The 23965-nt window shown below is 46.7% G+C and overlaps 1 protein-coding gene across 2 annotated transcripts in view; it reads left to right on the top strand.

Annotated features, from left to right (window-relative positions):
• Hexa (hexosaminidase subunit alpha) overlaps window positions 1-17886 on the top strand; it is a 30589-nt gene extending 12703 nt beyond the window's left edge. For both annotated transcript variants that reach the window (XM_050151841.1, XM_050151843.1), the window contains 13 exons: window positions 6462-6554; window positions 7746-7811; window positions 9145-9191; window positions 9633-9743; window positions 10903-11004; window positions 12123-12255; window positions 13583-13763; window positions 14853-14936; window positions 15158-15230; window positions 15730-15913; window positions 16099-16189; window positions 16757-16861; window positions 17632-17886. In XM_050151841.1, coding sequence (XP_050007798.1) covers window positions 6462-6554; window positions 7746-7811; window positions 9145-9191; window positions 9633-9743; window positions 10903-11004; window positions 12123-12255; window positions 13583-13763; window positions 14853-14936; window positions 15158-15230; window positions 15730-15913; window positions 16099-16189; window positions 16757-16861; window positions 17632-17695 — 1334 coding nt within the window. In that variant the 3' untranslated portion in view covers window positions 17696-17886. The remainder of the gene's footprint in view (window positions 1-6461; window positions 6555-7745; window positions 7812-9144; window positions 9192-9632; window positions 9744-10902; window positions 11005-12122; window positions 12256-13582; window positions 13764-14852; window positions 14937-15157; window positions 15231-15729; window positions 15914-16098; window positions 16190-16756; window positions 16862-17631) is intronic.
• Window positions 17887-23965: the final 6079 nt, after the last annotated feature.

The following is a 23965-nucleotide window of genomic DNA, read 5'->3' on the forward strand; positions in this document are numbered from 1 at the left end:
GGTTAACAGTTGTTTTTTTTTTTTGGATTAAAGTAAATTCAATCTACCCTTTCTCCCCATAATTTTTATATCATATCCACCTTTCTTCTTTTAGAAAGAGATTGACTATGACCAATAATAATTTGTAACCAGCCCTCCTTAAATGAAACAAACATTCATAAACAATATTTTGGGAATTTTGGCATAGTTCTCTAGACTACTTCCTGCTGATTGGTGGGCACTGGTGAGCTTTGAGGAACCCTGAGAAAATCAGAGCAAGTGTTAAGTCTTGGCTGGAGTAGTCTGTGAGACTGGATCATCTCTGTCAGCAGCCTTGAAGCTATTTTGGATGTTGAATTATCTGGGTCATTTTTATTGGTGTCTGATCCCCTTGTTCTGAAAATACATAAACTTTTAAAGGTAATATACATATCTGTATTAATACAAACAAGCTGTGCATTGTTTTCAAGTCAGCCAAAGATAGTTTTTGTCTTATGTTTGAGCAGGTAAAATATACATAACATATCCTATAGTTACTTTAGGTTTATTTTTCCATGGCTGTGATCAGGATTTCAGGGGGTCTTTCTCCATCAAACCTGATCATCTTTAACTTTGAATGAATCCACAGCCTTTCATTTCCCATGGAAATAAAGGCAAAATCTCTCCCTCAAATCAACATACCTTTTTGACTTGAATTGCAGAGTCAAGATATTTTCTAAATATATAGGTTGATTTAATTTAGTTGCTTTCACAATCAAATGTCTCTCAGCAATTATTTGTTCATTAACAGTCAAAAAATCTAAAGACAGCACAATAATATACATAATCCAGATTCTATATATTTTCCATCTTTATGTGGCTTATTATATTTTTATTACTCTATTCCCTTTTAAGGACTTTATTATTTTTAAATCATTTTTTAAATCTATGACTGTTTTTAACTTTTTTCTTTTCTCTCCTAAGCCTATGTACATTTTCCAAAAATTCCGCGACCTGTTTAGAGGTCTTTTTGTCTGAATCTGTCCTTACTGTGCATCTCTAACCTTTCTTGTCTGTATAAACAAAAACCCTAAACCCACCATGCAGCACATGGCGGGGAGACTCCTCTCTACCATGGCCTATGTGAGACTTCAAGAATCTATAGCTCAATCCTGTACAGTGGCCTGTATAAGAGACATGAACTATAAAGCTGCTCTTGGCTCCATTTTTTGTGCTTTTAGAATTGTTTTTTAAGCTTTGTTAGGTCTTTTTTTAAATATTTATTTATTTATTATGTATACAATATTCTGTCTGTGTATATGCCTGCAGGCCAGAAGAGGGCACCAGACCCCATTAAAGATGGTTGTGAGCCACCATGTGGTTGCTGGGAATTGAACTCAGGACCTTTGGAAGAGCAGGCAATGCTCTTAACCTCTCTGAGCCATCTCTCCAGCCCGCTTGTTAGGTCTTATGTGAAAAATCTGGCCCCATGTTGAAGCACCATATGAAACAGAGGAAGAGTTTTTCTTTCCCAATTGCCCAGTTCCAAATAATCACATAAAAGCTTATACTAATTACAAAATATTCAGCCTATAACTCAGGCTTATTACTAACTAGCTCTTACAACTTAAATTAACCTATTTTTATTAATCAACATTTTGCCACATAGTTTGTGGCTTCCCTGTCTTCTAGCACTTCTTATTCCTCTGGCTGCTGGCTCAAATATCCCCTGCCTTTGCCCTTCTCTCTTTATTTTCTTTTTTTTTAATTTATTTATTATGTATATAGTGTTCTGTCTGTGTGTATGCTTGCTGGACATGAAGAGGGCACCAGACCTCATTACAGATGGTTGTGAGCCACCATGTGGCTGCTGGGAATCGAACTCAGGACCTCCTGAAGAGCAGTCAGCGCTCCCAACCTCTGAGCCATCTCTCCAGCCCCTCTCTTTATTTTCTGTTTGGCTTTCCTTCCTAGCCTTATTCTGCCTTGCTATAGGCCAAATCAGATTATCAACCAACGAGAATAATACATATTCATAGTGTATAGAAAGATCATCCCACTGATTTTCAGAGGACAGTGCTGAGGGAAGTTAGGTCATAGTGGATGTAGAGTAGAGGAGTGTGAGGAAGTGGCTACAAAGAAAAGACTAACTTGGTCCAGGTGCCAGGTACCAAAAGCCCTTGGCATGTGTTGACGTATTTACCTTGCTCTTATCTAGTGGATAAGATAGACGCTTTCACAATCCCCATTTTACAGACAAAAAAACACAGCTCAGTGAACAACCTGCCCAGGGCCTTACAGTAAAAAGAGATAGCATCAGTTTTTAAATTCTGTCTGTCTGGTCCCAACCAACCCAGACTACATTTCCTCTACAGTTTCTCTAAGGCAGGAAACTTGGAGAAAGAGTGTTTGAGGGATCTGCAAATTCTTTAATGCTGGTGGGAGTCAGTGGAAATAAATCACTTGAAGACTTGGTGGGGGGATAATTTATACAAGAGGAGCCTGAGGGGAGATCCAGAGCGCATGTAAAGGGAAATTTCTTCCATCGAGGGAGTGAGGAAGGTAAGGACAGGTGCAGTGTTGCAGGGGTGCTGTGAGGGAGAGAGGAAGGTAAGGACAGGTGCAGTGTTACACGTGTGCTGTGAGGGAGAGAGGAAGGTAAGGACAGGTGCAGTGTTACACGTGTGCTGTGAGGGAGAGAGGAAGGTAAGGACAGGTGCAGTGTTACACGTGTGCTGTGAGGGAGAGAGGAAGGTAAGGACAGGTGCAATGTTGCAGGGGTGCTGTGAGGGAGAGAGGAAGGTAAGGACAGGTGCAGTGTTGCAGGGGTGCTGTGAGGGAGAGAGGAAGGTAAGGACAGGTGCAGTGTTGCAGGGGTGCTGGGTGGGTGGGAAGGGAAGGTAAAGTAGGTGGGAGTTCTCAGTCTGTTGAAAGTAGGGAGGTGGGACCAGGTTAGACTTGAGGAAGGTGGCACAACCTTGAAATGGATGGCACTGAGAATAGAAGGGGGCAGTAGTGTACACAGAAGACAACTTTCTTGGATGGGGGGGTTGTATATATGATCAATGTGTGTGTGTACACATGTCCATTCGTGTGCTGTAGGGGCCAGAAGTTGATATCCGGTGTCTTCCACAGTTCCTCTCCTATTTTTCGTACAAAGTCTCATTGGCTCTAGAACTCACTGGACTAGACTGGCCAGGCAGCATGCCTCCAGGATCCTCCTGTCTCTGCCTCCCAGGCCTTTGATCGTAGGTGTGCACTGTTACCTCTGCCTTTTTTGGTGCAGGCTGGGGATCGAACTCAGTTCCTCATGCTTGTGCATCAAGGACTTCAGCGTTGAGTCATGTACACAGTCCTGCTTTCTCTGTCTCTCCTCCAGGCCCTAGGAGACAGGTGCAGGAGGCACAGGGTTGAGACACAGCTGGCAAATGTTAAACTGATCAGGATTAAAGATTTTGCTTGTTGGGTGTGATAGCCAAGCTATTGAGAGTATTGTTGGTTATACCTACATAGCTGGCCGGCAAGGAAGGAAGTAGGGGTGGGAGAGGACGTACTGACAGGAAACAGAGGAGCTGTGTGGTAGAGTCCAGAGAAACTTGGTCTGTGGGCCTTCTGTGATGAGAAGGCCCTGCTCTCAGAACTCCATGTCTGTGGTGAAGAGGCAGTGTTGTGTATCAAGGTATTGCGGAAGTGGAAGCTTGGCACAGTGAGAGGAAGATGAAGGATGAAAACGATGTTTATAATTTAATCCTTAGATGCCTTTGGACTGCTATAATGTTCCAATTACGTCTTTAGTTAGAAAAGCATACGAACTTCTGCAGCCCAATGAAGAGAACGCTTCATTTAAACTGATGAAATGAGGGTGCTGAGCGAGGTAGGAGGTAGAGGGCGGGCAGTAGGACCCTGGAGAGCTTTCTCCACGAGGTCCTGGTAACAGGAATGTGGCCCCACCCTGCCATTGTTTACAGGGAAGTGGATGCCCGTGACCTGTTCTGCTTGGTGGTAGCAGAACCAGCTTTCCCAGCCCTCAAGCACCAGACCACTGGGCACCTGAGACTTCACAGCTTCCTGTTCTCCCAGCTGACGGCATGGCACACATGCCCAGGTGTTTGCTGGCTGAGCAGGCTCTTTGCCATACCCGGCCTCCCACACCTCAGTTCTCAGGGCTGGAGTGTTGATGAGTGTAGAGGCGGCTGGATTGGCTCCTGCCTGTTTCCTGCTCTCTTCAGAGCCTGGCACAGCGGCAACTTGGAGGCGGAAAACAGTGCCAATACAGTGTTTACATCCTTCCAGATGACCCAGTGTCCCTCCTGTTCTGCCACCTCCCCCGGACCTTCCCTCTGGGAGCTTGTTTAATCCAGGCCTCTGAAGGGACTTCTTTATCATCCCAAAGCTAGGCAGGCTTGGGAGTGCTAGGATTCATCTCTAGATTGGAGGCAGGCAGCAGAGCAGTTTGTAACTGAAGGAGCCCTTATCTGAGAGACAGTGTTCTGGGGGCAAAAGTGCTTTCCTGCTCTTCGGGTCTTCAAAGGCATCAGTGACACAGTTCCCTTGTCCAGATTATAGACAGCAAATGTGTGTGTTTAGAAAGAGGAAAATGAAATTTAACAAAAAGTGGGAACTTTCCTGCCTTCCAAATGGTGGCTCAGACAAGCCTGGTGTTTGCAGCTCGCCTCCATTGTGCCCTCAGGGCAGTGACTGTGGTAATAAAGGTGGGCAGACAGGGCCAAGAGGATTGTCAGGACACAGCCAGAGGAGATGGCTGAAGGGGCGGAGATGAGATGTGTTTCCAGAGCACTATGCTCTTCAGCTTTCTTCGCCTGACTGCAGCTGGGGATTTGTGGGTGTGTGTTGGGAGAGCTAAGCTCCTTTGCTTATAAGGTTTAGGAAGACACTACAGACTCTGAAGGATGGAGCTGCAATGATAAATCTGAGTCAAATTCCTTTCCCTAGGGGTTTTAGCAGGAATTAGTGGGATGGGGATACGGGGTGCTTAGTGTGAGGTGAGAGATCCGTTTGGCTCTGGTTGGGGTGTGATGGGGGGGACTGCTTTACTGACTGGCTGCTTGGCATCCTGTAAGCTGAAATGTAGACATACGGGTAGGGCCTAGCATCCCTTGTCTGGCTTTCTTCACATGGTTTGTGTTTGGCACTTGGGTCCCTTCTGCTTGGAGATGGATAACATTTGGTGTTGTAGTCTGGTTCTGAAGACTCTCTCTGCCTTCTGCCAAGCCAGCCTATCCCTGACTTTGAGTTTGTAGGGAGTCTCAGTGTTGTAGGGTCAGCGGCATATATATAGCCCCAGGAAAGAGCAGAGAGAGTTTATTCGATCCCATTGAAGGCAATAAGATCAGAACATTTGAATGCTGTGTATGATGTGCATGCCTGAAATCCTAGCACTCAAGACTGAGGCAGGAGGGTTGCTGCAAGTTCGAGATCAATCAATACCCTGTCTCAGAAAATAAAACAACAACAACAAAAATCAGGTCATCCTGAAATTCACAGAGAAGGTTGGAAAAAGAAGAGAAATGCGTAAATGTGTAGTATTTTGCCCTTGGCATTTTTATCTGCACGGCCTGGGGCCTATAGAGCATCATTCCAGAGTATGTGACTAACGCAGGATGGCTTTTGCCTTTATGAGCAAAAGGGACAAGAGTGGAAGGAAGCAGATGGGCTGGTGGCCACTAGCCTTCACGGAGGGCATAGTTTCCTCATGTGAGTCACTCTCATGGGGCCTCCGGTCTCCAGTCCTGTCTGTCCCTCGCCTCGTGGGCTTTAACAAATGGGAACGCCGTTAGCGGGAGCTTTGAAGAGCAGCACTGCATAGAGTGAGGTTAGGATGCACAGCAGAGAGTAGACCTCCCTTTCATGAAGAACAAATCCGGGTATGGACCTTGGGTATGGGAGCTTTATAGCTATAATTCATAACTATAACCCGCACCCTCAAGAGGCAGAGGCAAAAGGATTGCCACAAGTTTGGGACCAGCCTTGTCTACATGTAGCAAGTTCAGAGCCAGCTAGGGCTACATAGCAAGATTCTGTTTCAAAACAGACAAATAAATTGATCATGGAAAAATGATTGGAGAGGAGCAAAACTATTATTGAGTGCTGTGACGCTGATGTGCATCGCAGCCTTCCAGCAGTTTCGGAGTCTGCCACTCAGCGGGCGCTGCACACCCAGGTGCTCTCAAGCTGTGTCTCATGAGAAGCCATTGTTGGGATCTTGGAATCGTGCTTGGGGCAATACCAGTAGCTAGAAACGGAGAGCCCTGGTTAAGGATAGCTGCCAGCTTCTTTAGACAGGGTCAGAGCAGGCTGCTGGGGGAAGTGGGAACACAAGCAGACTGAAGGCTAAACATGATCAGACAGGGCCAGTGCCAAGGGTAAAAGCTCTGTCCTCTTTTCCCTTTCAGAGGGGAGAGTGCTAGGGACCTGTGTGGAGAGCTGAGTTACCCTGCTGCCCTGGGGCAGGCCAGCCCACTGAGCATTATCTGTCTTCACAGGAAAACAGCAGACTTTGGGGAAGAACGTTCTGGTTGTCGCCGTCGTCACAGCTGAATGTAACGAGTTTCCTAACTTGGAGTCGGTAGAAAACTGTAAGTACCACCATGCTCCTTGTCCTCAAAACAAGCTCTTGTCTGGGACTGTCTTTCCGGCTTTCCTGGCTAAGCTGCGGCTGATTAGGGACTAGGGCTCAGAAAGTGTCAAGAGCCACAGAAAATGTCACACAGATTCTTCACTGAGTCCCAGGGGTGTGTTCTTTGCCTTCTGGACTGAGCAGGGGACTGATCAAGAAATGTGGACACATATCCAGGCATGGTGGCACATACCTTTACTCCTAGCGCTTGGGAGACAGAGGCAGGCCAGATCTACAAAGAGAGTACCAGGGCTACATAAAGAAACCCTGTCTTGAAAAAGAGAAAAAAGGTGGGTAGGAGAAAATATGAACACTTGGCTTTTTTTTTCCCTCAGGACATCTTATACTGGGGGAGGAAATTTGGGGTCATTTATACTACAGTGAAGCTAAATCCTTAGTCCTGAGATTCATGTCCCTGAACAATAGATTTGGGACTTAGAAGTCTCCAGTGTGAACATCTCAGTCCTGAAATCTGCTTCAGATTCTTGAATGAACTGGCTGAGGTCTGGAGGAAAGGCAATGCAAGATGGCTGCAGAGGGGTTGTCAGTGTTGCACGCTGGACTGGACTCTGCAGGCCTTCCAACTCCCTTTACTTAAGTCAACGTCATACTTTTCAGCTAAGAGCTGATAGGAAGGATCTCAAGGTTCTGGTGGGGAAACTAACCTGCAAGCTGGGTGGAACTTTGCAGGGGACCCTGCCTAGCTTACACCACGTATATCATCTGCCAGGCCTGCAGAACCAGTGTGGTATCCACCCTGCTGGGTGGTGCTGTTGATGACTGATTTAGTCATTTGTATGTGTGAAATATGTATGTTTGTTCATATGGTTGTGTGCAGTATGTTCTTGTGGGTGTATGTATACTTGTGTATGTGCAAATGAAACTCTCCACCTGATGTTTCTTTACAGTGTCTCTCATGAGTTTGGGGCTCGTCATTTCACTAAACTGGCTGGCTAGTGAGCTCCCGGGATCTCCCCGGGACATCGGTTACATGTGCCACAGAGTCTGGCTTTTATAGGAGTACTGAAAACCCAAACTCAGATTCCTTGTGATTGCAGGCATTTTACCCATCCTCGTTCCTGTTTGCTTGCTTGCTTGCTTGTTCAGAGATTAAAATAGAATACTGATCTAGTCTCACTTGTCATTTCAGACACCCTAACCATAAATGATGACCAGTGTTTACTCGCCTCTGAGACTGTCTGGGGCGCACTCCGAGGTAAGCAGGTGGGGTAGGAGGTGACAGTGAATACCCACGTAGGAGATAAAGAGGGCGGTTGGAGTAGTTCCTCAGTTCGCAGCTGTGCATAACTCTAATACTTGGCAGAACATAGCAGCACATGTGGCAATGGGAGATAGGACCCTGCCACAGACACTGTCCTGCTCACTCAGTACGTGATTGCAAAGACTTCAAGAAGTAGAGCTAACCCAGGCATGCTGGTAGTGCATGCTGACAGTCCCAACTATTGAGGGGACTAAAGCAGGAAGATTGCTTGAGCCCAGGAGTTCAAGGTCATTCTGGGCAATTGAGGTAGACCAGCCATCTCTCTTTTTTTTAAATTTATTTATTATGTATACAATATTCTGTCTACATGTATGCCTACAGGCCAGAAGAGGGCACCAGACCTCATTACAGATGGTTGTGAGCCACCATGTGGTTGCTGGGAATTGAACTCAGGACCTTTGGAAGAGCAGGCAATGCTCTTAATTGCTGAGCCATCTCTCCAGCCCCTGACCAGCCATCTCTTTAAGAGAGAGGAAAAAAAAGAAAAACTAGGTGCCAGGCGTTGGTGGCGCACATGTTTGTTTGTTTTGATTTTTTGAGACAGGGTTTCATTGTAGCTTTGGAGGCTGTCCTGGAACTGGCTCTTGTAGAGCAGATTGGCCTCGAACTTGCAGAGATCTGCCTGCCTCTGCCACCCCAAAGCTACAGAGAAATTCTGTCTTGAAAAAGAAAAAAAAAAGCTAGGTGTGGTGGCTCATGCCTGTAATACCAGCTCTTGGGGGCCAAGGCAAGCACACTTGAGTTTATGTCATCCCAATACCTGACCTGTATTCTTTGGAGTAAAACCCCACCCCACTCTGTCCTCTGCTTTCTTGCACAAAAGGTGCAAGGCTTCAGGTATAGAGCATTTGAGCTCCCACTCCAAGTGGAGAGAGGCCCAAACAATACACAGTAATGTGTGCTTCAAGCCAGGTTCTGCCTAAACACTGAGGTCTTGTGGAGCCTTTTATTTTGAAATCTGGGGACTTTTTTTGTGGAACCTCTGTTGAGTTTCCTGAAGTAGGACCCAAGCTGTTGAGAACATGTAATACTCTGAACTCAGTGTACCTGTGCTTGGGCTTTGCATCTCTCATACCTCAGCCTCGAGCAGCTGGGTCTCCCCCTCAGATACAGAAGAGGCCCAGTTACAGATACAGCTTCTGTGCTGTGATTCTTTCTTCACAGTCCACTGGGAGTGGTGAAGCGCAGCACATTGGGTCCCCTTTTCTAAGTGGATGCATCGCTTTTACTCCCTGGGCCTTAATTTTGCCTCTCCCCTTCTCTGCAGGTCTGGAGACTTTCAGTCAGCTCGTTTGGAAATCAGCTGAGGGAACAGTGAGTATGGATTCTCCAAGAGGGCTTTGGGATTTCCTCCAAAAGTCTATCATGTCTTGCTTTAGATAGAGTCTTGATGGCTCCAGATTGCCGCAGTGGGAGTACTGGAAGAGATAAGGGTTATAGATTTGGTCTGTGTAGAGATACTGTGATGTGGGTCACTTAGTAATTACCTTGATGCCACATTGCTTTGAAAACAATAAACCTGCTAGCTTGGGGAAGATCCAGTATGTAGACCGAGTAGTTCATGGAATGCTTGTGTTTAGTTGACATGGGACAGTTGTGGGTTTTGATGCAGGGAGGTTGGTGGGAAGGACAGGATAGCTTTGGAGAACATTCACACATTGACTTTTGGGGATCTTGGGAGAGTCCCTCTAATTCTTCTGTCACCGTGATAAGCTCCCTTTGAATCCTGAAGCATTTAATGTTTGATCCATGCAGTTCTTTATCAACAAGACGAAGGTTAAAGATTTTCCCCGCTTTCCTCACCGGGGCGTACTGTTGGATACATCTCGCCATTACCTGCCATTGTCTAGCATCCTGGACACACTGGTAACCAGGCCTTAAGGCCTTCTTCATTTCAAGTATTGGTTCTGGGGTAATGGGGAAAGGGATAATATATGTCATATTCCTAAATAAAAGAGAGGATGTCTAGGACTGGAAAGATGACTCAGCAGTTAAAAAAGTACTGGCTGCTCTTTCAGATGTCATGAGTTGGACTGCAATCACACAGTGGCTCACAACCATTTATAGTGGAATCTGATGCCCTCTTCTGTCATAAAGGTGTACATACAGCTACAACACTCATATAAATAAAATCTTTAGCACAGGGGTAGGTGGGTGGGAGGTGGGAGGGTGTCTGTGTGTAACTATATGAGCCCCTGGGAAAAGTGTAGAAGACTGCATACTCCAGGATAAGAGTGGTTTGGTTACAGTGCTGCTTTTACTGTTTTGGAGATTGGTTTCTCTTGCTAGGAAAAGCTGACTGCAGTTTAATCAAGTCACTAGTATAGGAAAATTTATACTAAAGCTTTTGCGGTGGAAGTTCCTAATGCTCCTGGATTTGATGGGCAGGCAGCTCATGTGGCTACCTTTTTCCTTTTCTCTTTCTTTCTTTCTTTCTTTCTTTCTTTCTTTCTTTCTTTCGTTCATTTGTTTTTGTTTCGTTTTGTTTTGTTTTTTGTTTTTCGAGACAGGGTTTCTCTGTAGCTTTGGAGCCTGTCCTGGAACTAGCTCTTGTAGACCAGGCTGGCCTCAAACTCACAGAGTAGGCCTCTGCCTACTGAGTGCTGGGATTAAAGGCATGCACCACCACCGCCTGGTTGACTGCCTTTTTCTTTGTCCCTTTGGGACTAAGGGAGCTACATATATGTCAGCCTTGGCTTCTGGGAGTTAAGTGGTATGGTTGCTGAGGAGGTCCCAGCAGGCCTCCAGTCAGATCACAGAGATGGCAGGAGGACGTGTTGATCTGAGATATATGGGGACTTTTGAAAGACAAGAGAGTTCTGCAGCGGCTGCAACTCTTCTCACAGTGTGGCCACAATTCATCTGGGAGAGAGATGTCAGTGGGCTCTAACCTGCTCCCCCACAGGAAGATCTGACTTAAGAGTCCCTATGAGTAAGTCCCTGGAGCTTAAGGAAGGTTGAGTTTGCTATTATGTGTAGAGCAGTCTGCCAGTTTAGGGCTCACTCTCTGTGCTCTGACCTCCAGGACGTCATGGCATACAATAAATTCAACGTGTTCCACTGGCACCTGGTAGACGACTCTTCCTTCCCATATGAGAGCTTCACTTTCCCGGTGCTCACCAGAAAGGTAGGGTTTGCTCTGCCCAACAGCTTCCAGAGTCTCAAGAGCAGTGGTTCTCGTCCCCAAGCAAAGGATACTTCAGAGTCAGGCCCAAGGACTCAAGTTCACACATTAATTTGTTTTGAAACCGTCAGGAGATAATACCTCCTGGTTTTGGTTTTTGATGTGTTATTTACATACATTCTATTAAATGGACACCATTCTTTGTTGTTTATCTCATTGACCTTATAATGCTCAGATGAAACAGTAGATAGGGAGATAGGGAAGTCAGTAAAGTGTCTGATGAGCAACACGAGGACCCGGATTCAGATCCCCAGCCCTGGGTGAGGGTAGAGAAAGGGGGGGGGGAGCCAAAATAGGTGGAACCCTGGAGCTTACTGGTGAGTTTTGGGTTCAGTGAGTGACCCTGTCTTAGTCATTGTTCTGTGGTTGTGAAGAGATACCATTACTACAGCATTCTCCAGACAGGGTTTCTCTACGTTGCCCTGACTGTCCTGGAACTAGCTGTGTAGACCAGTTTGGCCTTGAACTCACAGAGATCCAACTGCTTCTGCCTCTTGAGTGCTGGGATTAAAGGTGTGTTCTACCATCACCCAGCAACCATGGCAACTCTTATAAAGAAAAGTACTTAATTGGGGCTTGCTTTTAGTTTAGAGGTTTATTCTGTTGTCGTCATGATGGGAAGCGTGGCACATGCAGGCAGACATGGTGCTGGAGAAGTAACCTGAGAGTTCTATATCGAGATCCACAGGCAGCTGGAAGAGTGAGAGCCGCTGGGCCCGGCTTAAGCTTCCGAAACCTCAAAGCCCACCTCAAGTGACACACTTCCTCCAACAAGGCCAACACCTAATAGTGCCACTCCCTGGTGACCACACATTCGATCTATGACCCTATGATGACCATTCTTATTCAAACCACCACAGTGCCCATCTTAGAAAATAAGAAGTCATATGGGACACACCTAATGTTTCCCTGGGTCATGCACACACTCCAAAAGAGAGAAGCAAATGCCTTAATTTTGGGGAAATTATGATAAAAACCCTTGAAGAAGTCCCCAGTACACATGAGCTGTCGACAAGTGTTCACAGGGAATGAGAATCCGAAGGGTTTCTTCTGTCTTTCAGGGGTCCTACAACCCTGTCACCCACATCTACACATCACAGGATGTGAAGGAGGTCATTGAATATGCACGGCTTCGGGGTATCCGTGTGCTGGCAGAATTTGACACTCCTGGTCACACTTTGTCCTGGGGGCCAGGTAAGAATAACGCTGCAGTTGGATGGGTCTGCCCAGAGAGGGGCTTCAGAGTGTTGGCTCTTATATGTCACATATCCTGCCTCAGCCCTGGGGAAACTGTTCTCCATCAACTACTTAGAGGAAGTTCTTTCCCGCTGCCAAGCAAGCAGATGACCCGACTGAGTCTAAGCAGTACTGTCTTCATCCTGGCTCCTGCTACCCATGCCGTTCCCAAGGGCGCCCCAGTCTTCCTGTCTGTGGCAGCTCCTGGGAAATATTTAATTTGTGCAGAGGAGAGCTATTAAAATATGGGCAAATGGGGCTGGAGAGATAATGTCTTAGCAGTTTAAAAGAGCTGGTTGCTCTTCCAGAAGTCCTGGGTTCAATTCCCAGCACCCACATGGCAGCTAATAAAGATCTGTAACAGTAGTTGTATGGGATCTGACGTGCAGATACATATACAGACAAAACACCCATACACATAAAACAAATGAATCAGAGAGAGAAGAGCCTAGGCATTTTGGTACATAGCTGTTAACCCAACCCTTAGAAGCCCACAAATCCAGCCTGAGGCTAATAACTATACCCAGGCTTCTACCCCCTCAACAAAGGGGAAGATGTTACCCAGACACTGTTGTGAGTTTCTTGTACCTTAGAGTAGATACTGAGGAGTTTGATCACCAGGGTGGAATCTGTATGAAAGAATTTATCCCAGCACTCAGGAGGCAGAAGCAGGCGGATCCCTGAATTTGAATCCAGCCTGGTCCATAGAATGCATGCTAGGACTACACAGAAAAACCCTGCCTCAGTTTAAAAAAAAAAAAAAAAAAAAAAAAAAAAAACAACAAAAAAAAGAAGTTGGGGCTGGCCCCCAGAGGTCACCATTACTTTGTACTCTCGGGAAGATTGAAAAAGGCTGCTGCCTGGCCTCAGCCAGAAGCAAAAAGCCTCCCAGCCCAGAGACACCCATCAGGAAATGTGGAGCTGGGTAGCAGGAGCTAGAGAGGAGAGGTTGTCAGTGTGTGCAGTGCCATTTCCCTTGCTTTGTTGCTGAGAGCCACTGGAGAATAGCAACCTTGAGGACCTGAGTGATTTATGCTGGAAGACATGTATCGGGTCAGGAGTACACATGAGCAGTTATGTGCCTATAACCCTGCCTCCATCTCTGATGGCAGCTAGATTTGGATTTATTTGATTGTGACTAAACAGGTTGTTACTGTGAGTGCTGGGTGATACCTGTGTGGATGAACACAGACATCTACTCTATAACCTAAGGGCCTCATGTGTAGGAGCAGTATACATGGGAGTCTGTATTTGTAACACTTGTGTGGGTTCTCTGTTGACTTAGGTGTCCCTGGGTTATTAACTCCTTGCTATTCTGGATCCCATCCCTCTGGCACCTTTGGACCTGTGAACCCCAGTCTCAACAGTACTTATGACTTCATGAGCACATTCTTCTTGGAGATCAGCTCTGTCTTCCCGGACTTTTATCTTCACCTGGGAGGAGATGAAGTAGACTTCACCTGCTGGTAGGAGCCTTTTGGACTTCGTGCACCAGCCTGAGGGTGGGTTACTCAGGAATATAGGGCAGCATTGTGGGCCTACTGCCACTACTTAGGGACTATCTACTGAGGGAGCCATGTCTCAGCCCAGAGAGGCCCTGTGTGACTACCAAGGCTGTTAGTGTGAACCCTTCAACTTTCTCACATCCCCGACGTATTTATGGATATACTCATTCTGAGCCCATAACTATCTTGGAAAAATGGGGGCTAAAGAAAAATAATTCCACCGGGCGATGGTGGCACATGCCTTTAATCCCTAAATGGAAATGAAGGAGAATTGGATTGGGGGTGGGAACAGAGGAGGCGTTGGGGTGGGTAGGATTGAGAGGAGAAGAGGGAGGAGAAACTGTGGCTGGGATGTGAAGTAAGTCTAGTACAGGCTACAGAGCACTTACTGACCTGTCAGGAGGCAGCTCACAAATGCCTGTAACTAGATCTAAGGGATCTGACCTCTTATGGCCTCTGAGGGACCCTGGGGGACTCTGCACACATGCATACACATACTGATAAAGAAAAAAATCTTAAATCTTAAAAAATTAGTTTATTATGAAGTCAAGATTAATTAAGTGATAAGACCTAATTAATGTTAACTCATAAAATCCAAACTCTCAGATCTATAGAGCTCAAAAGAGGCCTAGGGGCTTCTGAGAAGTTGGCCCCAGAGTTGTGTCTGAGAAAATAGCTTGTCTTTTGGGAACATAACGAGAAGCACGTGGAAACAGACACTGTAGGACAAGGAACCTGCAGCAGGTCACAGATCATCAGCTCTGTGTCCAGCTAGAACAGCAGAGGGGAAACCATGTCCAGCGTGCTACAGCTCCTGTTTAGCCTTGGGTTTTGGTGTGGATGGAAGGTGCACTCTCCCTGAGAGTTTGTCTCAGCGTGTGTCCGTGGTTCATCACAGCTTCATGTAGCCATACCTTCACTGGACGACTTCTGCTGTCTCTGGTGGTTTCAGTATTTTAGGTGAAGGGGAACTTGCCGGGTGCCTAATCTGTAAGTTGTCATGATTTCAGGGTGATGAAAGAACTAATCTTTTTTTTCTTTTCTACTCAGGAGATCCAACCCCAATATCCAGGCCTTCATGAAGAAAAAGGGCTTTACTGACTTTAAGCAGCTGGAGTCCTTCTACATCCAGACGTGAGGAAGGAAGGAGGGTGGGGCGCACTAAGAGTCACCTCCTGTGGGGGATGGTCAGCCCCCTGCCCCCAGAGGTTCCCTTATCCTCTCCGTTCAGGCTTAGAGTGATCAGATGGTAGACCCAGGAACGCCCAGTCAGGGATAGGCCCTGCCTGCTTGGCACCTCGAGGGCTGGCACACACGGCCAGGTGACACTTTGCTGATGTTCGTCTTCTCTCCAGGCTGCTGAACATCGTCTCTGATTATGACAAGGGCTATGTGGTGTGGCAGGAAGTGTTTGATAATAAAGTGAAGGTGAGCCAGGGTCAGAGAAGAGGCACCCCTGTCTCCATCTCCCTGGTCAGAGAACTGGGTGCCATCGCTCTCTGACTCTCTAAAAGAGCTAGGGTGTGACCACCGGGTTTTTAGAGTCAGAACCTCTTACCTAACTGTGGTTGCTTGGATTCCTGAGGCCTTATGTGCAGTTTATAGGCATGAATCTTCTGAATCTGAGCGGGGTGACTTTTTCCTTGCTTGGGCCCCACTGCTGTTCCCCTCAGTTCTCACCAAGTAATTACTATTTCCATGTATGCAGGAAGCTGCAGTGGGCCTGGGAGGGAAGCATCAGGGAGCTCTGTCAGAAGGAACACCTCAGGGTGTGTGTGAGATGAGTGACTGGAGTCACAGAAGCAGCATCCTTTGCTGCTTAGGAAACAAGAACATACTCCCCTTGGCCCAGGTGTCTTGCATAAGAATGAACCTCAAGAATCTTCTGCGGTCCCTATCATGACTGCCCTTTGACCTTCCATGGCAGATTCGACCAGACACAATCGTACAGGTGTGGCGGGAAGAGGTACCGGTAGAGTACATGAAGGAGATGGAACAGATCACTAAGGCCGGCTTCCGGGCCCTGCTCTCTGCTCCCTGGTACCTGAACCGTGTAACATATGGCCCTGACTGGAAGGACATGTACAAAGTGGAGCCCCTGGCATTTCATGGTGAGAACAGGATACTCTCTTGGCTGACCAAGAGTCTGGGTTGAGGTGCAGGGTGGAAGTTAAGAGAAGCAGGGCAGCACATGGCATTTTAGGAAATGAAATGGCCTGTCTGAGGAGGCCACACTGGAAGGATGGTTGAAAGTGACACCCCACCCCTACACACACCCTTTGTTGTTTTCCCGTAGGTACCCCTGAACAGAAGGCTCTAGTTATTGGAGGGGAGGCCTGTATGTGGGGAGAGTATGTGGACAGCACAAACCTGGTCCCCAGGCTCTGGTACGTATTTTGGGGCAAGGCCAGGAGGGCAGAGAGAGGTCAGGCTTGAGGGCTGGGCTTCTGTGAACCTCACAGGCTCACTCCCTTCAGCCTGCCAGCAGAAGGGCATTGAGACGCTACTTCTCTGCATTGGAGGCTCCTGTCTCCTGTGTGTGCCTCCAGTAAGCATTAGGTGTGCAGGAGAACGGCCACTGTCTCAGCTTCACACATACCGGTAGTAAAAAACACGGGGTACTTGCTTGGGATCCAGTTCTGGAAGAGTGAGGTCATTTCCTCAGTAGCCTCTCCAAATGTGGTTGGGTATACCAAGTTAAGGTAGCTCCTCAGCCATCCCTGCTTCTAAGGCTTACCTTATTCCTGTGTCTTTGAGAGAGGAGGAGCTTGGGATCGCTGACTGCATGCTAATGAGGATAGTTCTAATGAGGGTGGAGCTGAGCCTTGGAACTGAATTAGAGCCTCTGCCTTGCTGTTGTCATTGAACAAGGTGTCATTCACATCTCTCTGCCTTGAGCTAGTTTGGGAAGGAGGCTGTGTGGGGCCCAATCTGCTGTACACTCCTTCCCATAGGCCGAGAGCCGGTGCTATTGCCGAGAGACTGTGGAGCAGCAACCTGACAACTGATATGGACTTTGCCTTTAGTCGTTTGTCGCATTTCCGCTGTGAGCTGCTGAGGTAAGCAGGCTGTGGGCAGATCTGAGGCTCAGGAACTCAAACTGAGAAGAAAAGAATAAGAGCTGAAACTCTGGGAAACTTATTGTGCCAGGCACTGTTCTTGGCAGGTTCCACCCCATTGAATTTGTGTCACAGTCCAGCAGGTGGGGAGATTGTGTCCCCATTTTAGGCACATATATCTCCTAAATACTTTGCTCAAAGTCAGCAGAAAGCAAGAATTGAACCTGTCAGCTCTGATGGGCTCTCATGAATGCGTTCACCTCCTTTGGCTGTGCGCATGTGTAAGCAGTCATTTCCTTGGTTCAGTTAGTGACTGGGTCTTTCTAACCTAAAAACACGGCCTAGTGCAGAGGAGGCGTCTGGGCTGAGAGTCTTGCAGACACCGGTAACTCTGAAACATTTTGTTATCTCTAAGCTTGTTCATTTGATAATAATGGAGATGTGCTTGGAGGTCCCTAGCTCAGTTCCTAGTACTTGAGTCTGAGACAGAGGACAGTCTCCACTGCTGTTCTTATAGAATATTAGAAGCTGGAGTGGACATCCAAGTGGGCCAAGAGCATCAGACACCCCTCAGGCCCTGACCTCTTTTCTATCATAATTAGTTTTGGGGGGTTTGGGGAGTAGAGACCTGCAGGATAGAAAAAGGAAGACTTGGGTACAGTAATATTTTGAGACTCACTAAAATGAGGAAGGGGCTTGTGGTTATTGTGCAGGTCTTGCTATGGTCCAAGGCGGAATTACTCATCTTCATTTTCTGTGTCCTTTTACAGGCGAGGGGTCCAGGCCCAGCCCATCAGTATAGGCTACTGTGAGCAGGAGTTTGAGCAGCCGTGACCAACAGCACTGAGCACCCAGGAGAATGCTGGCCCTAAGAGAACAGTCACGGAGCCAGGCTTACACTGTCTACCGGCCAGGGGATAGAGAGAGCCCCTTGCCCCTGTGCCCCTGTGCCCCTGTGACTAGAGAGGAGGAGGATGGTGCTGGCACTGGTGTTGAATAAAGAGTGATGTGGCATTTTTCTCTAATCAGCTTGGGTTGCTTGTGTAAAGAGCAAAAAGGATCATGAATGGGCCTCAGAAACAGCCAGCCTAGCCTTCTGCTTTAAGTGATGGAGCTAAGCAGGCCCGACGGTTAGACGCAGGACTGCGCCTGGATGGTCACACAGGTGACAGGTGCCATGTCACTGCCACACTTCTATCCTCAGAAAGGTCACTTCATTTTGTGTCACTTCCAAGGGTTCTGAAGATGCAAGAAGATGCTATAGGAACGAAAAGGAATTCCAGGCAGTGGCAAGGGCTCCAGAAACCTCTGGTGTAGTCTCCTTCGGGTTTCTTGTGTTGAACAAATACTTTGGTTCAGGCACTGTGATAAAGTGTTGTATTTTTCTTTTCTCTTTTTGTTTTGAGACAGAGCTTCATGAAAGCCAGGCTAGTCTTGAACTTGGTGTGTATATGTTGGAACTTCTAAGCCTTCTGCCTCCCAAATCGTGAGATTACCATGTGCACCACCACTCCCAGCAAGGTGCCAAATCTAGAGGACTTGTTTCTGGAATCCCTGAGCAAATCCAGAGTAAGACAGCTGCTCACTCCTCCGCCCTGGTTTTCAGCCCAAAGCCTCGTGGAGTGGATGACACAGCTGGTTGGAAAGTAAAGCCCTGGGGGCAAGTCTATGTTCCTGGAGGAGGGTCTTTCACCTGTGTGAGCTGGTGTTCTCCAAGAGGAATTGTCTTGCTGCGGACTCAGGCTGCCCCCTGCTGGTTGCAGTCCCTTTGCCTGGTCTGCAGGTTCCAGGTGTCCTCTTCCAGTGTATTGGATTGAAGCTTTTGGAAGGCAGGGCTGAGAGGTAATCTAAGCCAAACTTGGCCCTTAACAGCTAACCTTCAGTCTCTCAATCAGGTTCTTTGGGAACCTGATTGGCCACTAGAATCTTCTGTCATGCCATGTCTATAGAAATTGGAGTGAGCACCTTCTGCTAGAACAAATTCTTAGGAAATTTTCACAGTCCCACCTTGCCCAGCCTGGGGTTCTAACCTGGAGAACCATAAGCTAAGGCTTCAGTTACACCAAAGGAACTCTTCTACCTCTTATGCAGAAGCTTGAGGGGTGCTTCCTGACAAGGACTCTGCAGAAATGGAATCATACAGGCAGGAATGAAAATATAGACACTTGATACCTTCCTTCTGTATCACCCTTTCCCATTAGTTTGTTTTATAGACTTTATGTATATGAGTTTTGCTCACACACATCTCTGAATTGTGTGTTCTGGAACTGAAGCGATGGACAGTTGTGAATCACTATGTGAGTTCTCTGCAAGAACAGCAAGCGCTCTTAACTGATGGGCCACCTCTCCGCCCCTCCCTTATTTTTTTTTTCTCCTTTTTTGAGACAAGAGTCTCACCATGTAGCCTTGGATGGCCTGGAGCTCATAGAGATCCACCTGCCTCTGCTTCCTGAGTGCTGAGGTTAAATGCGGGTGCCACCCTTACACATGCACGCGCACGCACACACGCACACCCTAGCCAGGTATCAGCGTCCTGAGACAGTCTACCACAAATTGGGATTCCTCCAATGGTGTCATGCTGGGAGAGGGAGAAGGCTGAGGACTCTTTGTTGCACACTGAATAAACCTTTCTGCTTCTGTTTGGTCTGTTGAGGACAGGAGGCTGAGATCTGTTAGGGCTGCCAGCCCCCAGGCTCTCACCTGACAACTCCAGTAACGAAAACACTGTTGATGAACTTTAAATGCCCCTGCCCTCTCCCACATCTTTGGTTTTTCTTTTTTTTTTTTTTTTTTTTGGCCAATGTTAAGGGAAAAAGCAAGCACTGTTGCGAGTCAGTGAAGGAAGAAGCCATGAGAACAGGTTTTGAAACTAAGTTTGACTTTTTACTCTCTCTGAAACATTTTCTTTAATGTTCAAAAGCCAGTGTAGCTTGGTCAAGACAAGGCAGGACATGCTTTTCCCCAGCCTTCCCAGTTGCTGCTATGTCCAGTGTCCATGAGGGCATTTATCTGAAGATTGTCAGACCTCAAACTGTCCTGAGGTCAGAGAGTGGTCTAGGGCCAGCAGCCAATATGTGCAGTGCACAGAATTGGGCTTGCTAGGGTTCTTGATGCAACCACCAGGGGGCAGAGAAGTACCCATAGTGGCCTGCTGGCACCAGTCATCCTGGACTCCCTGCCACTCCCCTGAATCAAAGGAGGTATCAGAGGTTCCAGAATAAAAACGGAGTAAATGGAGAGAGAGCACTTGGCCAGCTGTGCACCTTCCAGGACGGATAAACTGGTGTCCCCAGTGTCTTCAAGTGCACGTCAGTGGATCATTGGAGGGATGTTTTATCAGGGCTTGTGGGCACAGGTGCCACCTTAGCACTAAGAAACTTCTAGACCATTGAAGTGTGTAGGAAGTCAGTAACTGAGAAGAAAAGGGGAAAGTGTTCTGTATTCATACAAGACATACCATCTAATATTCCTAGCACCTGTGAAATCTGGATCTATGTCATTTTTATCAGTATCTTCTGAGGTTAACCTGAGCCATGGTCCAGATGGTCTGGCATAGCAAGCATGTGTGTCGTTTTTGTTTGTTTGTGTGGTTTTTTTATTACCTTGAAAATCAAAATTGGATGCTTTGTTAAGTAAAATTGTTTTTTCTTTACAAATAAACTCTGAACGGCTAAAAATTCGCATCCTTTCCTATACTGCTGTAAACATGGAGCACTCTAACATCTCAGCGGTCACCTCCTGTTCCTGTTACTGCGATGCTTGGGAATTGAACTCACGGCTTGCACATGTTAAGTAAGTGCTCTGCCACTGACCTATACCCTACATCTGGAGCCCAGGCTGTCTGTCTTTAAAAAGTAGAAACATGGGGCTGCTGAGATGGCTCAGTGGGTACAGATGCTTGCCACTAAGCCTGAGAACCTGAGTTCAATCCCCAGGACTTATGTGGCGGATTGACTTAAAAGGAGCAAGCTAACACCTGCAAGTTGTCCCCTGACTTCATGAATTCTGTGGCTCATGAGCACACGTGTATACAATTCACAATGTAATAAACATTTTAAAAACAAGAAACATTAAGTATGTCTCTTTTCAATCCTATTCCCTTCTCCAAAATTACATCCCAGAATTTGACTTAAATCACATTTTCTCTGCAGTGTCTGATACATAACTGTGATTTTTTTTATTTTTCTTGAAAATTTGAGCTGGGTGGTGGTGGTGGCACACACCTTTGATCTCCATCCTTAGGAGGCAGAGGCAGGCAGAGCTCTAAGTTTGAGGCAAGCCTGATTTACAGAGTGAGTTCCAGGACAGCCAGGGCTACATAGAGAACCTTGTCTAAAATAAAACCAAAAAATATATAATTTGAGACAAGATATGATGTAACTCAGGCTGATCTTAATTCACTATGTAACTTGGAAATCCCGACCATCGTCCCTGCATGTCTTGAGTTCTGGGAGTGCAGGCATGCATCACTGTTGTGAGTACTCCTTCAGCCAGTAGCCTTTAAGATACCAGCCCACTTTGGGCATGCTCTCATGTACTATAAATGCAAATGAAAAAGGGTGCACGGTCCTTTATTTTTTAAGCTTTCGTGGGCTTTATGTGGATTACATTGCCCCATGTTGGGCACCAAATTGTAGTAGTATCAAAGAGTTCCACAACAGCCCAGAATGGAGTATAACAAAGTTTATTTATTTGGGGATTAAACCCACAGTAAGGGTAGGGATCCACAGTTGTCTGTGTGCATTGGGAACTGGAACTGAGTCCAACAGAAAATAAAAGGCCACACACTTTTCATCTGCACTTAAAGTACACGAGGACACTCCCAAAGTAGGTTGGTATCCTAAAGGCTGTTGGCTGAAGGAGTTTCCACACCCAACCTACTAATAAATTGTTTATGGATCACTTTTTAGCAGATTACAAAGGGAAATTTTAGAAATCCCAAAAGGGTGTAAGAGGCAGAGCTGCCAACAAGCAGACACTGGAGGAGGAGGAGGAGCTCACTCCATTTTGCTGGTGTGTAGCCAAGTGTGTGAACGAGAGAGCCGGTGGTCGGTTACCTTAATAAGTTATCACCAAAAAAAGGATCTTTAAATGGATAAATTCAGAAGACACTGCTGATGGTTATCTAGTTTCTGAAAGTCAGGATTCTTGGACACTCAGCTGGGCAACAAAGTGTCACTTCTGTGCTAGCTGAGTCCAGTGTGTTGAGTGCTCAGCAGGAGATGTAGAGCTAAAGATGTAACTTAGTTGTAAAATGCTTGTCCAAAAGGCCCACCCACCACAATAGTGGGTGTTATTTCATCCCATTCTGTTATTGATGTAGGTGTATCAATATTATCCTCCTTTTCCTGTTGTGATTAAACATCTTGACAAAAGCACCATACTAAGGGGTTTATCTTGGCTCATAGTTTGAAGTTATAGTCCACTGTGGTGGACACCTTGAGGCAGCTGGCTACAGTGTATCTGCAATGAAGAAGCTAAGAGGGATGGATGCTAGTGTTCAGCCTTCTCTGTCTTCTGTGATCCAGGGCTTCAGCCTAGGGGATGGTGACACCCACGTTTCGAGTGAGTCTTCTCACTGCAGCTACCCTAATCAAGGTATCCTTCACAGGAGGTACCCAGAAACTGACATAATCTAGACACAGCCCCAGGTATACCCAGAGGCCTGTCTCAGGGTGAGTTTAGATCCTTACAAGTTGAAAGCCATAACAGGGGCAGACAGAAAAATTACATGACTCGCTATGATTATACAGATCATCTGAGTCAGCATTTGCTTAGAGAACAGAGCTCCGAGCTCAATTCTACCCTCTACTATGCCACCACCGGTCACTGTCTGACACTACTTCAGGTGTCTACTTGCCTGGACGCCACACATGACACACCCACATTGCTGGCCTCTCTGCTACATCTTAGCCTGAGTCAAATTTGTTCCTGGCTTATTTACTTGTCTATTTGTTAATATATTTATTCATGATAGGATCTCACATGTCCCAGATTGGCCTCAAGAACTTTTGATCTTCTATACCCTCTACATCCTGCATGCTGGGATCCCAATTATGAACTACAATGCTCAGTGTATGCAGTACTAGGGAGTTGAATATGTATGTGGTCTCTTCCTAGGTTAAGCCCCAGCTTCCCCTACCACCACACGCCCCATCTTTCTCTAGTGGAAGAGTTAAAGTCTTTCGGACCTCCTTTTCTAGTTTGCTCTGATTTGTATTCCCATTTCTCTTCCCATCATGCTCCAGGACACTACAATGTCCTGTAGCATTTGTGATCTGGCATCAGTCCCATCCAGAGCCTTTCTCAATAAGGCTGGGGCAGCTACATTTCAGTATACATTTCAGGACACATTTCAATAAATAAGCAGTGTATCTTATGACCCGGATTTGTATTTTGAATTGTTTACTCCTCCCTCTTGAAAAATCTTACTTGACAGTTTACTTTGATATTCTTTCTTTTGTGTTCTGCTGTTTCTGTCATTCCTTCCTATCCTCCACCACTGTTTTAATAATGTCCATCCAATAATACTGGGACTGAGGGATTTCCCTCTTCCCTTGCTCCTCTCTCCTTTTCCTCCCTCCTCCTGTTCATCCCAAAGATGGGAGGGGGAAAAAAACACTGACCCAAATAATCATGGCCAAATAATTAAAGCAAGCAATTAATTTTTTAATCTATTTATTAAAGATTTCTGTCTCTTCCCCACTGCCGCCTCCCATTCCCCTCCCCCTCCCCCAATCAAGTCCCCCTCCCTCGTCAGCCCAAAGAGCAATCAGGGTTCCCTACCCTGTGGGATGTCCAAGGACCACCCACCTCCATCCAGGTCTAGTAAGGTGAGCATCCAAACTGCCTAGGCTCCCACAAAGCCAATACGGGCAGGAGGATCAAAAACCCATTGCCATTGTTCTTGAGTTCTCAGTAGTCCTCATTGTCCGCTATGTTCAGCGAGACCGGTTTTATCCCGGGCTTTTTCAGACCCAGGCCAGCTGGCCTTGGTGAGTTCCCGATAGAACATCCCCATTGTCTCAGTGTGTGGGTGCACTCCTCGCGGTCCTGAGTTCCTTGCTCGTGCTCTCTCTCCTTCTGCTCCTGATTTGGACCTTG

The sequence above is a fragment of the Alexandromys fortis genome, unplaced genomic scaffold (assembly GCF_014885135.2).
Source record: "Alexandromys fortis isolate MF-2015 unplaced genomic scaffold, M_Fortis_MF-2015_v1.1 scaffold_70, whole genome shotgun sequence".
Lineage (NCBI taxonomy): Eukaryota > Metazoa > Chordata > Mammalia > Rodentia > Cricetidae > Alexandromys > Alexandromys fortis.